Below are 15356 nucleotides of genomic sequence, written 5' to 3'. Positions count from 1 at the left end.
ACAGAACATGGTTTTGAAAATTGGAAGAAGAAAACATTTATAAGCACACTATGATTTTTCGTCTCAAACTAGTAAAAGGACTTACTACGCAACCATCAAAAAATAAAAAAAACGTCCGAGGTCTTGTTCGTTACTGTCGCACTTTCGTTTTTATTTGACAAATATTATTATCTAATCATGAACTAACTAGGATCAGATTCGTCTCGTAATTTATAGATAAACTGTGTAATTTGTTTTTATTTTCGTCTATATTTAATGCTTCATGCATGAGCCACAAGATTCGATGTGACGAGGAATCTTGAAAATTTTTTGAATTTCAGGTTGAACTAAAAAGGCCGCGATATATCCTGCTAGTAGAAATGGGAGAGGGGAGAAATGTGGACGGCGACCACTCTTGGGCCGTGTTTTACTTCCCGAACCAAAAAAATTCGTGACACTGTAGTATTTTCGTTTGTTTGTGGTAATTATTGTCTAATTATAGACTAACTAGTCTCAAAAGATTCGTCTCGTAAATTTCGATCAAACTGTGAAATTAGTTTTTATTTTTATCTATATTTAATACTCCATGCATGCGTATAAAGATTCGATGTGATAGGAAATCTTGAAAAATTTTGGGTTTTTGCATAGAAGTAAACGAGGCCGGCAACATTAAACGCCGGAAGAAGACGTCGGTCATATATGGCTTTGCTGCTGGAGTGAAGTCCACCGGTTCCCATTAACTGCCCTTCAATATCTGCTTCAATGCGCCCGCCCGCACGCAACGTCGCCGCATTTTGCTGCGGATGGCGAGGTCGCTGGCCACCAGAAACGCTGCCCGCCGTCCGATCCGACACGACCGGCCGCGAGGTTGCGGCGTGGGAGCGAACAGGTATGCACGTGTGCTTGGCTGCTCTGCCTGGTCTCGTCCATGTTTGCTGCACGCCTGTCAAAGTGTCAACCTGGGTGAACCAGGGGTGCACTACTGTTAATATTAACATGAAAAAGGACGAGTCTTATTTTATGCATAAAAATAGAAGGGTAAAGTTAGCAAGAGGTGAGTAATCTTCTACAGTTATGTTATCCAGGTTTTAAATTTTAATACTTGCTCTAAACTCGTAGTAGCTAGTACTAGTATGGTCTAGGTCACTGAAATTGTCTCGAACACTAATTCAAATGGATCAAAACACATGTGGCATGCTGACCACCATGTGTTGACATCATGTGAGACCATCGATACATGTTAACGCTACTCTTTTTTCGCTCTCAAGCTTCTCCTTCCATGCTTCCCTAATGCCAAATCCGGTGAAGGTTTCTACCATAGGTTATCGTAACCATGAGCCGAGAATGGAGGCGCCGATTTGGTGGTGGGGCTATAGAGGTGGAGGCATGTGATGTGGCATGAAAGGGGCGGAGGTGTGAGGTGCAAAGATGAAGATACTAGTAGCTCAAAACACAACCACTTATCCTTGCGGAAGAAGAAGTCCTGTAGTTGGTACGTACGCACTCCTAATCCAATTGGATCGTGTAATACATTATATTCGGGTGTCATTCCAGGACCTCGCCACAATAACGACGTCCTTCAATACGCAGAGAGCTGCTGAAATCATCAGGAGAGAACGCCCTGTTGCCATGGCCGGGCGGGAGATCGAGCCGGAGACGTGGCAACTGGCAAGACGAGGACATGCATAGGTTTTTTTCTCCGTAATATGAAGTCGTTGGCAACAACTGTACAAACATAAATATTGCCGATGATGACCCGGTTAGCATGCATCTATCTGCTGCACATCCAGTTGGAACTTGAGAGCAAACTGAGCACTCCTAATCCTCGGCCTTGTTTAGTTCACCCGAAAACTAAAAAGTTTTCAAGATTTTCCGTCACATCGAATTTTTCGGCACATGCATGAAGCATTAAATATAGATAAAAATAAAAATTAATTGAACAGTTTACCTGTAAATCACGAGACGAACCTTTTGATCCTAGTTAGTCTATAATTGAATAATATTTGCCATCAACAAACGAAAATGCTACAGTAGCGAAATCCAAAATCTTTTCGCATCTAAACAAGGCTGAGGATACACTGGTATATAGCCATAAAGGCTTACTATGTTATAGGAGTAACACTATTTTTGCAAATTTAAAGGTGTGGCTTTGCAGTCTGCAACTCGCCCGCGATCGAGCGTCCGTGCACGACGAGCAAGGCTCAGTGATCATCACATGATCCAAAATCGATCGGAATCCGAAGGCAAGCGTGGAGTGAATGAATACGGCGGTCGCGGTCAAGGTGGCTGATGGAATTGGCCTGCCGACGCCGACGCGATCAATGAGTGAATGAATATGGATACTGAATCTGAATGTTACTCCTCCTCCTCCTGTATTATTAAACGCGATCGAGAGTACGAGCTAACGTAACTTGCCAGAATTGCTGTGTCGATCTCACGCCGTCGTCGTTCCGGCCGATGGATATATATACTGGAATGTTGTTTTTGTTAGGCCTCGTTTAGTTCACCCCGAAATCCAAAAAGTTTTCAAGATCCTGTCACATCGAATCTTGCGGCACATGCATAAAACATTAAATATAGACGAAAATAAAAACTAATCACACAGTTTGACTGTAAATCACGAGATGAATCTTTTGATCCTTGTTAGTATATGATTGGACAATATTTACCACAAACAAACGAAAGTGGTACAGTTCCGAAAACTTTTCAGATTAACCCTAAACCCTAAACCCTGGCCTTGTTTAGTTCCAAAATTTTTTGCAAAATGAGCACTGTAGCACTTTCGTTTGTATTTGATAAATATTGTCCAATCATAGACTAACTAGGCTCAAAAGATTCGTCTCGTTAATTTCGATCAAACTGTGCAATTAGTTTTTATTTTCGCCTATATTTAATACTCTAAACATACATGTAAAGATTCGATGTGACGGGAAATCTGAAAAATTTTGCAAAATTTTTTGGGAACTAAACAAGGCCAAGGCCTTAGTCTGCCAATCTCTTGAATAAGCGAGCAAGCTGATTCAGCTGGTACATGACGACTGACGAGTACGTAGACAGCCGGCGCCGGTACTCTACTCCGGGCAATAAATACGGGAGTTAGTAGTCGCCATTGGTGCACAGCGGCCAGCGGCCAGCGGGCAGGGGCAGGGGCAGGCCGCGGCCGTCGGAGGCGAGCTCGCCTGAGACCTGAGTTGGGTGCGGCCTTTAAGGCGGCGATTACTACACGCCCCCCCGTACCGATCTCATCGACCCCGGCGAGCCTCATTACACACCGCCTGCCGCGCTGCCAGTTCGTGCACAGGCGAGAAGCGCGCTGCTCCATACGGAATCGGATACGGCTCTGCTGCTGACCAGCTGCTTCTCTGCATGGTGCTGTGAGCTGCGTCACCCTCCGTGGCAGCGTCGCTTGTGTTGGTGGCTTTGCTGGAGTGGGGCGTTTGCGTTTCCTGCTATTGCTACACACTCACACTGCAGCGTTCGGCTAACGAACGTTGCCACTTTGGTGGTTCTGGTTCATACATTAGCGCACGCATACTGTTACGGCACACAGTTATTTTCATGCGTACATGACGTCTCCAAATGTGGCCATTCAGTCATTCCTCTGCTTTCAGTTCGACGCGAGGTTCGAGCGTGTGAATTCGTAAAGCTGTTACCGCACTGTTTATTACCTGTTGCTGTGAACCGCGGGCGCTGCGGTCAGGTGCATCCGTATCCGTTCCGTGCATGACCTGCATAATACATGAGCAAACTCCCTGCCCCGTTGCACAGTAACAAGCTTAGGACTTTGGTGGCCCAGCAAAACAAGTCCATTCATTTCTTCTGATGTGATGTGGCCCATTTGGACAGCAGTGTACTCTGTGTTCCGCTACAACCTGGCCCAACGCACACTAAAACGAAGTTGGACTAGCCCAAAAACAAGAGGCCTTCGGTCGAGGCCTGGTTGCACCCAAGGCCCATCTGCTCCTCTTAAAAAGTCAAACCAGCGTGTTTCGTATGGACTTGGAGCTTGGACTCCCCCCCTCGCGCGTCACGTGATTGCTTCGCGCGCTTGTGCTAGCTCGTGCTACTAGACCAGGTCACGCCCGTGGCACGAGCGCCGCAACCGGAGCAAAGGAACCGGTTCGCGGGTCTCGGGGCTAAAGCTTCCGTTTTGCACTGGACGTTCTGGACGGCGACCGTGTCCGATGTACTGTAGTACAAGAAGGCGTGCGTTACTTATCCGCTGATCAGCGCTGACCAACCCTACACGACGCAAGTTACTACTACTACGCTTTCTACAATTATTATATTCTTATTCTGTTCGAAAAAAAAATAATAAGTTTCCCTTTAATTTCCTACGTGGTGTAAAAGGGAATGCAAATTTGGCAGGATGATCTCGTTGCATTACAGCTGGTGCCAGGAAACGCTCCTCCTAGCTCTTCTTCCACGACGAGGAAAAAAGCCCAATTTGAAACGCCGAAAGCGACCCCATCTTCCTCGTTCAAAGCAATCGTCCGTCCTCCCTTTTCCTCCTCCCCCTTTCCTCAGTTGCAAGCGTCCAAACCCCAGACACCAACTCCGCGGTTCTGCGATCCGAAAGTCTCCAGACGCCCAGCCTCGAAGGTCGGCTACACTCCGGCGCGGCGTGCGGCGATGGCGGTGGTGTCGGCGCTGGCCAAGTACAAGCTCGTGTTCCTGGGCGACCAGGCGGTGGGCAAGACGGCCATCATCACCCGCTTCATGTACGACAAGTTCGACGACACCTACCAGGTCGGTCCGCCCGCCGATCTTCGGCTCCCTTCTTTCTCCCTCTCGTCTCGTGTGTGCTTTCAGGCAGGATCAGCGTTACTGAAACCTGTCGGCGAAATCTGATCTGATGATCCGTGCTGCTGCAATCTGCTCCCCGGCCGTGAATCCGTGATGCAGGCGACGATCGGGATCGACTTCCTGTCCAAGACGATGTACCTCGAAGACCGCACCGTTCGCCTCCAGCTCTGGTAATACATACGCCCAACTTCTCTTCACGCTCTGATGAATCCTCCTCATCTCTGAACGGAACACGCAGATTTGTCGATGCTTTGACTTTCCCATGGAGTTCCTTATTAGTGCGCGTACTAGTAACGAGTAATGGATGGGGAGAAGATCAAGACGTCCAGTTTGATTGTTGTTTCAACTTGAGTTTGACAGAGAGTTTTGTGAGCGTGAATTAATTGCTAAAATGTGCAGGGACACAGCTGGGCAGGAGAGGTTCCGCAGCCTGATCCCGAGCTACATCAGAGACTCCTCCGTGGCCGTCATCGTTTACGATGTCACCGGTAAGTTGACCGTCTCCAAAAACACTTCCCGCAAGCGTACAGCACTGCCTTTTGATAGACGGTGCTTTTGCTTTTCAATTTAGAAAATTCAGTATGTTGAATTTCGACCAGACAAAAAATCCTTACAGCTACGCATGCTGATGATTTCCAGATTTTCTGTTTTATTAGAAAACTAGTGCGTCGACTTTTTTGTTTCAAATGAGGTTTACTTTGTGGATGCTTCAATCAATATAAATATAATAGTATATGTAATTCTGTATCCAATGCCAGGCTTATGTCATCCTTCTTTGCAGACAGCCAATCCTTCTTGAACACATCAAAGTGGATCGAGGAAGTAAACACACAAAGAGGTGGAGATGTACTCATCTTCCTCGTCGGAAATAAAACTGACCTTGTTGACAAGAGGTTTGTATCTCTGAATCAGGGCCTGTTTGGACCACTTGAACTGGTTGTTAGTCCAAGTAAAGTTTAGATGACTAAAATTAGACGGCTAAAGTTTAATCCTATATTGTATAGATATATGTATTACGGAGACGGCTATAACAACTAGTTGAGCTGGGCAAAAAATTAGTCCACCGTTTTGTCCGCCCGTTTGAATGGTCTATGACTAAACTTTAGGTCACGGCTTCAGGCCCTTTCTTTATATAACATCAGTTCCGTGTTCCATCCCCAACGGTCCATCTTGTACTGAGTACAAAATCTAAAGAATCACTCTTACAATGTAGTTTTTCAATAAAGTGGACAACTATCCTGATTTTTGTTCACTGGATGTCACCAGGAAAGTGACCACTGGGGAAGGAGAAGCCAAGGCACAGGAGCATGGTGCCATGTTCATAGAGACCAGTGCAAAAGCTGGGTTCAACGTCAAGGTCCTGACTCCTTATTAACGTTTTCCCTTCACTTTGACAACCAAAAGCTCTCTTGATACTGATGGCTGCTCAACCATCTGAAAACTTTGAATCCTGCAGCCTCTGTTCCGCAAGATCGCTGGATCCCTTCCAGGACTGGACGCGCTCTCGTCAGCAAAGCATGAAGACATGGTCGACATAAACCTCAGACCTGCCAGCGGCTCATCGGCGTCAGGCGCAGTCGCGCAGCTGGAGCAGAAATCAGGTGGTTGCTCCTGTTGAGACTTCGACAGTTTTGTAGAACTGCAACATTGATCGAGTTAGTACTTTCAGAGAGATGAAGAGTGGGTTTTCGTCCAGACGCCCAGTAGTGATATACTGATATCCATAGAGAGAGGCCAATTTCTGTGTACAGATATATTTATCAAGTTTATATACTAGTACATAACTGTTTTGAAACCCAAGGGACAAAAATCTGTGGAGTACACAAACACTGCGAAGAAAAGGTGGAAACTGCATTATGAAACTTCAGGACGTTTACAAGTCGAATCAAACATTCCCCTCCAATATTCAGTTATATTGGAGTCCTTGGATTCCTCGGGCGCGCAGCTGTGGCTGCAATTTAGTTAGATATATTCGTTTCAAAAAAAAAATAGTTAGATATTATATATATATATATATATATATATATATATCCATCACTGCAGCAGTAAATCTAGCTCTCTTACCACAATAAGAAGAGCTACAAAAATAATAGCATCAGAGACTCCGTGGCCCAATGGATAAGGCGCTGGTCTACGGAACCAGAGATTCTGGGTTCGATCCCCAGCGGAGTCGTTTCAGCCATTGTTTTTTTTTTGTTTTGTTTCGGCAATGCTCTGTTCCAGCATCGACATTCAATTTCACAGCAGAAAAATTTCTGTTGAATTCCAACATCGACATTCCACTCCCTGTTTTCCCCAGTGGACTCGAATCAGCAATTTCTTTTTAGTATTATTTTTTGGCAATGCTCGAAAAATCCTATTTTCTTTGTTTTATTTTTGGCAATGATCTGTTCCAGCCATTCAATTTTAAAGAAGAAAAACTTTGTTCCAACATCGTTCCCCGTCGACATTCCATTCCCCATTCCGTCATCGACATTCCGTTTCACAGCAGCAAAGCTAATCGCTGAAGAGAAAAAAAAATATTCATTCATCTAAGGCCTTGTTTGGATGTTGTCGGATTCACCAGTGTGTTGGAGTGGATTGGGGTAAAATTTAGTTAAGTTCCACTCCAATCCACCCAACACATGTGGATTGATGCGAATCCGAATACATCCAAACAAGGCCTAACTGAGGTCTTGTTTAGTTACTCTCAACAGTGAAAAACTTTTCAAGATTCTCCAAATCTTGCGGCACATGTATAGATTATTAAATATAGATAAAATTTTAACTAATTACACAGTTTGTTTGTAATTTGCGAGACAAATCTTTTAAGCCTAATTAGTTCATAATTGGACCATAATTGCTACGCCCAAAAAAAATTTCGCAAGGAAACTAAACAAGACCCCACCATGAAACCTGACAATTTCAGCACACGATGTTTACAACTCAACGAAACATTGATATTGTTCCTCAAAACAAACAGTTATGAGTTATGTACAAAAGGCTAAAAACAACAAGTATAACACTTGTTCAACAATAATATTTTTTGAATAATCCTTGTCCAACAGCAACAATTCGTAGAATCCAAAGTGGAAAGCAATACAGCAGATACAAAACAGACCCAAGGGGGGAAAGCACACTGGTTCCTTTTACAACTCTACAATCTACACTACAGCACACCAGCAGGACAGGCGTGCGGCGAAAAAACTACACGGAAGACACGACGGGCGGTATCCTATTTTACAACCTGAGTACCTGACAATAACTTAAACCGTTGTTCCTGCAACAAAAACCTGCCTTTCTGAACTGACAGGGCTCGTGTAGGTCGTTGTGGAGGAGTACATTATGGGTGACAAACTAGTGAACATAAATTGACAACAATCAAATACAGGCCAGCGACCTTCCTCCTGGTACCAAAGGTATACAGATGGTACAACTTTCACCTCCTGGAGAGGGCCCTGCAGATCCTCTTACAACAGGGGCTGGTCCGGATGGCATCCTCATGAGGGCGGATCGCTTCAACAAGGGCATTGTGCAGATGGCCCTGCCATGGAGAGAAAAATACCGAGCATGACAAATGCAATGTTGCGCATACCGATAGGTGGACTAAGATGATATTGCATACTAACCTTGGTGTGGAGAAGGGCAGTGTAAATGACATAGTTGGCATAAGGGTCTTGCAGCAGTTGCTCAAAGTGAGACCCGCTGAGCAAGAGCAATTCATGTACTATGACAGCTTTGGCATCGTCCGGGAAAAACTTTAGGCATCTCTCCACCACATTGCTGCTAACCTTCTGCTTTGAGAGATAAATATACTTTCCTTCAAACTGAGATGCCAAGTGTGCATTTGCAGAAGGAATTTTCAGTTCCAAAACATATTGGACCACATAGTTCCTGGGACAAGGGGAAATGGAAAATCAATCTTAGTGTGGGATGAGTTGAAAGTTGATACAGTTCTGAGTTTTGCCATCTATCTGGTTCAAAATAAATTACTAGAATAGCATAGATAAATGAAATCAATTAAGACTTGTTTCAATCGAGAGGGTTAGGATTAAGGATGCAAGTGTACCCAATGGTGTTTTGTGGGTCAACTAGCCAAGTTCATTTCTCCTAATAAATGAATTAGGAAGCATGGCATTTTAGTTCATTTTTGCATGTTTTAGGTTGACCCAATGACCCAAAATATGTGGGACTTGCATCCCAGTTAGGATGAAACCCATGGAGTGACAATTAATAAAATGAATAGAATTCCTTGTCAATCCAAGAGAATTGGGCAAATCCCTGCCTATTCAAACAACAGTTATGGAAATCCATTTGCCATAGGCCATGAGAAATATAGTTACTTTCAGCACAGTTTGGACTACACTTATTTCTGGAGAAACATAAGTAGAAACCACTTAGTTTATCTAGTAAGCGACTTGGCACAGAGTTCATAACACTGTCCGCACATTTTAAGTTTCACGGTCCCTGTTATGATAATATGTTATCTACTGAAAAAAAACTACACAGGATCACTGAGAAAGCTCTTGAAACATGCATAGATTTGAACTGGGATACATATATACTGGTTTATATAAACAAGGGAGAACAAACATTTGCTACACTCAAATTAAGTCACTGGTGAAAAGTTATTTCCAACAAATTCAGCCTTGTACAAATATAAGATATATAAGAGAGTATTGAAAACTAAGAATATTGAAAACTAAGAAATTCAGAGTACTGAAAACTAAGAAAGCAGTGCAATAACGGAGGCTTTGTCTACAATCTACCAAACAGATCACTAATGTAGTGGGAAAACAAGAACAAAGCAATGGTGTTATTTATTTATTTATTTATTTTGCAGCAGAATAATATAAGCAACCAAGGGTTTACCCAAATGGATCTTGAGCAAGCTCAAAGCCACGAGCACATATTTCCACAATTAGATTGGCCTGGTATACACCACGTGCATTAGATATGCAACGCTGTAGAACACAGCATCCATGGCGATGTACCGCCATGTGAAAACAGTTGGCTGCAGCGCCCTCAAATATGAACTGTTTAAACAGAGTAAATATAAGTATGTCTGCAGATACTCTAGTAAAGTAAGATCAATGCATACTTAGCATATGTATGTTTGCAGATACTCTAGTAAAGTAAGATCAACGCATACTTAGCATATGTTTGCTAGCAGAACAATTTCATTACACCACATTGATCTCGAGCAAGATAATTTTAATAATATGAGAATCTGACTACATAGTAACGAACTTGTTATATTACTTATTTTCGCTTGATAATTTGAAGTGGTGAAAATTAGGAACGCAATTGTATCTGCCCCAATGAGTTTCTCTATCATTAGTGCATATAAAAACCATGTGTAGGCAGAAAGTATAGCTTCCCATGCATAAGACACATGCCAAAGGCAATATTGAAGGGGGGAAAACACAAGATTACATAGTCAAATTCAAGTTCAGGACAAGTGAGGAAAACCCTTAAGGTTGATCGTAAGGCAATCACCACCACCAAAACATGATATGCATAGGGAAATGGTCATTGACCACTTAAATACTGGTAATTAGTTGAGTATAGCCATAGTTTAGTTATTGGTTAATGAACTTAGTTGAATCTAGTGTATTATGTCAGTTCCAGGTCTCAAACTTTCTAAATGTCTAAATTTCTGTCTATAACTTTGGATTCTGGTGGATCCAGACCTCATAAATTAACTAATGCACAAAATCATACTGTTTGCAAATGCTAACAAAGTCTCTGTACAATATGTACGAGAGTAAACTAGAGTAGTTCGTACACAAAGTCCTGGATATTGTTTGTTTCTGAAAAAAAAAAACTGCTGAAGGTTCAAGAATAGCAAATTTACGTAGAGATGAATAGGCTTAAATGTTTGTTAGTTGCAAGCATATATACTTTTAATGAAACTACTTCATGCAAGAAAAAACATGTCTGAATATGATTACAGATGCATATGAACATAAGTTGCTAGCCAAAATTAGAAATGCTCAGTAAATTCCATGTGTTAGCATTAGTTCTCTAACTTATGAGTCAGTTATTCAAAGAAACAAAGCCAATAACATGATTAAAAAAATGCAACAACCACTTATTACTCGAAGACAGAATTTATTTATTTACAAATAGCTAGTAGGAATCATTATGTACCTTGTTATCCTCAGCTCCAAAATTGGTCAGACATTTCTGTATCACATGATTACCATTGGGGTCATTGACAAGCAGCATGAAGTTTGGCTGTAGGGCTGAAATGATGAGAATAATCTGATCTCTGCTCCTAACAGTCTCTATCAATCTCTGTACTACCCTGGTCCTGGAACAAATCAATACAATAGAATCATCAGCATCATTGCATGCCTTTACTAAACAAAAGGAATCACATTGCAATGTTAGCATCACAGCACACTTGTTCTGATGCCGATGTACTTTATTATACTGACTCAAAGCACAGCATTCTAAAATCAACAATTACAATAATTGGTTGCCAAGTACAAATGCTTGTACTGTCAGACAGGAATCATAATGCAATTTCTGATTAGTTTTCAGAAGAAAAGATAATTACCCATGTGTGTTTAGAGAGATGGCAATCAGCTGCTTCACAGGGTCCTGCGTCAGCACTAAGATGATCCTCAGCCTTTGCCCTTCATCACACACTTCCAGCATCTTCTGTACAAGATAGTTGCCAAAACTACTGATCATAAGGTCTGCAATGTGGTTAATGATTCCTTCAAAGATCGCATCGACATGATGCTTCCCTTCCAGAAACTTGTCCTGCAAATACCGGCACCCATTTTGGTCCTTGGCCATGTGGTAGATGGATCCTTCCTTGACACGAACCACGTTGTCAAACCTCAAAGTCCTAGTACTCCCAAGCTCCAGTGCCCTGTTATTGACACGCTGGAATCTCCTCTCCCTCTCACGTTCCAGGAAGTTCATGTTCTTCCCATCAAACATCAGACTGTTGTCACAATGGAATGCCTCAAACTGATTTCTGCCTCTCGCAAACCCGTTGTCTGCCACAGGGACACCACCATATGCATAGTGTCGCTTTGGTCCACCATGGAAGTCAAGGGCAGCCGGACTCGAGCTGAAAAACTCTGCACCAGCCTCACTGGGACTGTTGTCACAACGGAATGCATCAAACTGATTTCTGCCTCTCCCAAACCCGTTGGCTGCCACAGGGACACCGCCATATGCATAGTGTCGCTTGAGGGCAAGCGTACTCGAGCTGGAAAACTCTGCACCAGCCTGACTGGAAAGCAGGAAGGACTCGGCGAAATCAGGCTGCACCAAACCTTGGCCCCAACCAATGTCAGTGCCATGCCCTACCCTATTGTACATGAAGCCGCCAATGCTGGTGTCCAAGGCTCTGGGGAAACCACCAAAGTCATCCAGGCCAACGTCCGACACGAAGCGATGCGGCCGTGTTGCGACGTACCCGACAGGTTTGGCCTGATCAAGGAACACGTGTTCATGGCGGACGGAAGAACCTGACGCCGCGAAGTTGTACCCATGGTATGCGCCGTGCACTGCGGGGACCTCGGTCGGGGCCGCGCTCATGACTGGCGGCGGGCCCTGGCGCTGGAGCGCGGCCTGCGCGTCCCCGATGCGCAGACCGCGGAGCTGGTTCGCGACCAGCTGCTGTTCCTGGTCGTCGACCCCCAGCGCCAGTGGCGGCGGCGGCGGCGGCGGAACTGGGATACCGACGAACGGTCCCGAGGCCGGCGACGGCGCGGGGAAGCCAACGGCCCCTGCATCGCCGCCGTGGAGTGGAGCGCCATTGTCGCGACGGTTCAGGACCAGGTCGTAGTAGGCGTCCTTGCCGTGGCGCTGCGCATCGTACCCGTCGGCACCCGAGGGGCAGTGTACCCGTCGGCACCCGAGGCGCATTGGTGAAGTGTAGCCGTCGGAACCCGAGGCGCCATGCACGCCGTTGCCGTTGCCGTTGCCGTCGCCGATGACGCCCACCCCGCGCTGCCGCCCCTGCGGGGACGTGACGTGGGGGATCTCGCTGAGAAGCAAGTCTATCTCTTTGTCCTCCGTCCTCTCCGCCGCCGCCGCCGCCGCCGCCGCCTTCGCGGCCCTCATCTCAATACCAATCAACAACACTCCGGAACACACACGCAACGACCCAGAAACGACGGAAAATCAAAACCCCCCGAGGGATTGAGAAAGATCGGGGAGATCGGCCGGCGGGAGTGGGGACGGCGAATCCGGGGATCGGGTGTGGGGGCGGATCGGGATTGGGGAGCAGGGGTTAGCAGTAGTGGAGGGGGAGGCGGAAGGGGAGGGAGGAGGTGGAGAGGCCGGTGAGGCATGCAAAAGGGCGGAGCCGGAGGAAGGCAGATGAGGTGCGGGGTTTTATAGCCAACCACTGGGCTTCAGGGCTGGGCTCGGCGGCTTTGCTCAGCTCTTCCTTGCTCCTCCTGCCTCCTGCACTCGTATGGGTGGAGGGACAGCAGTACACACGCTGACACGCAGCAGTCCTGCAGTGCATTGGTTTAGACTTTTCAGGAACGGGAGGAATAATTTGCTCCATTTATCTCAAAATAAATGTTATTATCATTTTTTGAGAAGTCAAACATATTTGAATAAATATATATATAAATATAATATTATATGTATAATACATAATTAATATTATTAGATAGATTATGAAACCTACAATAACAAACTTATTTAGAAATATAAATGTTGCTAATATTTTGTATAAGGGGTTGTTTAGTTGGTGAAATTTTTTTTTTTGAAAGGAAAGTTGGTGAAAATTTTGGTTTTGCTTATTATATCACTTTCGTTTGTATTTGATAAATATTATCTAATAATAGACAAAGTATGCTCAAAAGATTGGTCTCGCAAATTACAAATAAACTATGTAATTAGTTATTGTTTTATCTATATTTAATGCTCTACCACAATATTCGATGTGACAGAGAATTTTAAAAACATTACAAAATTTTTTAGGAACTATACAATCCCTAAATTTAGTCAAAATTAAAAATATCTAACTACCAAGGAACCCAAAATAGTACTTATTTTGGGAAGGGAAGAGTACATTAAGTTGTATTTGTTTCTATCACGCTATATACAGGTAGAAGATGAAAAATAGTCCCGTGATATTTTGTGAATCAGTAAACAATGCTAGTATGTCATGTTTGCCGAACGTTTGAACTTATTTGTCGAATCTGTCACTATTCAACTGTGTTTTTCTTTCACAACAAATAAACGATAATTTCAACTATAGTTTTTTTAGACAAGCATATTCAAATCTGGACGGAGGTTGTTGCATTGATTTGTTTGTTTTCATCATGAGTAAAAGTAGTATACTAACGTCATGTGATATTTTGTGAATCAGGAGGAAAACCTACATTAGACTGTGTTCACGGTATGTCGTGTTCAACGTGTTGAGATATGGAGAGAGGTTGTTAACAACTTCAACCTTGTTTTTTTTTCATCATGCGTAAAAGTGGAACTAAAACGTCCGGTGATTTTTTTTTGAATCGGCAAAAATAACTATGCTGGACCATATCATAGTTTGTCGTGATCAACATGTTGAATTCATCAAAACAATAATAGGGAAACTTAATAATTTTATAAAATTTTAATCTTCATGAAAAATTATACGACAATTTATATTACATTGTCCATGAGCCTACATTTATTGCTTCAGTTTTGGGTCTATCTTAATTTGCCACGACATGTTCGTTGGTTTTTTATATGCCGACACTTTAGCCGTAGGAGACCCAAAAATCTGAAACTTTACTTTTGGTCTTAGGACTTATCTACTTTTGATGGCCTAGGTTTTTGAGTTCTCAAATAAATTGCAATAGACACAATGTATGAGACCCGTTCATCATTTATGTTCTTACTCGCTAGGTTGGAGGAGCATTGTCAAGGGAGGAGAATGACAAGGGGTCTACAAGGAAAGGGAGCTAACAGGGGCGGAGGACACACAAAGGCACAAGTCGCAGGGGAGGAAGAAGGCAAGAGAGGTGGATCTGCCATCGAAGGATCGCGGGGGAGGGGTAGGGAAGGTCGCCTAGTAGCGGTGCGCCTGGAGTTGTGTGGAGCGTCAGGTAGGCAGAAGGGGCGATGTGCTAGGCAGAGCGTCAGAGATGGAGAGGGGCACAGTGCTCGCACTTCCTCCCGGAAGAAGTTGCTGGGTTAAGAGGCTAGACCGAGCGTGTGGCTGCAGTGTCTGATCTAGCAACAATGACGGTCAAGTAACGTGACAGAGTGAGCGCTACGCAAAGCATGGTTCCGAGCAGGCACAAAAAAGGACAAAAACTAAAAAGTGGGTTCCACCTACATGGTGACATTAATGAACACTTGAGAGGAGAATTTGAGGATCTCCTACTGTTGAGGGTTTAAGTAAGAAACTTGTTCCTGTGTTTTTATGTGAATCTTAACTTTTGATTTCAAAGACATGTTTGAGGGACCTGCTGCAGTTGCTCCAGTAACATAATCTTTTCAGGAAGTCCATAATTTCTATGCGGTTTCTTCTACCACAACCAAAAAAAACATAAATAAACTGATTTTTTAAGACTCCCTCGCTAAATCAAAATTAAACAATCAGTGTTCTTTGAACATGA

At 43.9% G+C, this 15356-nt stretch overlaps 2 protein-coding genes and 1 non-coding gene across 3 annotated transcripts; 2 read left to right on the top strand and 1 right to left on the bottom strand.

Annotated features, from left to right (window-relative positions):
• On the top strand, positions 4361–6647 carry LOC110435144 (ras-related protein RABH1b-like). The gene is made up of 6 exons (XM_021460558.1): positions 4361–4728; positions 4885–4955; positions 5185–5273; positions 5567–5678; positions 6052–6142; positions 6242–6647. The coding sequence occupies exons 1-6, from the start codon at positions 4612–4614 to the stop codon at positions 6401–6403; spliced, it is 642 nt and encodes a 213-aa protein (XP_021316233.1). The 5' UTR covers positions 4361–4611; the 3' UTR covers positions 6404–6647.
• On the top strand, positions 6886–6958 carry TRNAR-ACG. The gene has a single exon. It is a non-coding gene; the product is annotated as a tRNA-Arg (tRNA).
• LOC8057634 (pumilio homolog 2) lies at positions 7717–12993 on the bottom strand. Its single transcript, XM_021451544.1, has 5 exons — positions 11330–12993; positions 10918–11080; positions 9637–9800; positions 8394–8658; positions 7717–8308 (listed from the first exon to the last, which is right to left on the bottom strand). The coding sequence occupies exons 1-5, from the start codon at positions 12853–12855 to the stop codon at positions 8204–8206; spliced, it is 2223 nt and encodes a 740-aa protein (XP_021307219.1). The 5' UTR covers positions 12856–12993; the 3' UTR covers positions 7717–8203.

This window comes from Sorghum bicolor, chromosome 1 (genome assembly GCF_000003195.3).
Source record: "Sorghum bicolor cultivar BTx623 chromosome 1, Sorghum_bicolor_NCBIv3, whole genome shotgun sequence".
In the NCBI taxonomy this organism is placed as follows: domain Eukaryota; kingdom Viridiplantae; phylum Streptophyta; class Magnoliopsida; order Poales; family Poaceae; genus Sorghum; species Sorghum bicolor.
The sequence above is the reverse complement of the archived record's forward strand: the minus strand, read 5'-3'. Positions and strand labels throughout refer to the sequence as shown.

What these genes read in the sequence shown, in the direction of transcription:
- LOC110435144 (XM_021460558.1), top strand. Translation starts at nt 4,612, where the DNA reads ATGGCGGTGGTGTCGGCGCTGGCCAAGTACAAGCTCGTGTTCCTGGGC. An exon ending in AGTTCGACGACACCTACCAG is followed by an intron (nt 4,729 to 4,884) that starts GTCGGTCCGCCC and finishes TCCGTGATGCAG; the next exon opens with GCGACGATCGGGATCGACTT. An exon ending in ACCGTTCGCCTCCAGCTCTG is followed by an intron (nt 4,956 to 5,184) that starts GTAATACATACG and finishes TAAAATGTGCAG; the next exon opens with GGACACAGCTGGGCAGGAGA.
- LOC8057634 (XM_021451544.1), bottom strand. Translation starts at nt 12,855, where the DNA reads ATGAGGGCCGCGAAGGCGGCGGCGGCGGCGGCGGCGGCGGAGAGGACG. An exon ending in ATCTCTCTAAACACACATGG is followed by an intron (nt 11,081 to 11,329) that starts GTAATTATCTTT and finishes GATTTGTTCCAG; the next exon opens with GACCAGGGTAGTACAGAGAT. An exon ending in CTGCCCTTCTCCACACCAAG is followed by an intron (nt 8,309 to 8,393) that starts GTTAGTATGCAA and finishes TCTCCATGGCAG; the next exon opens with GGCCATCTGCACAATGCCCT.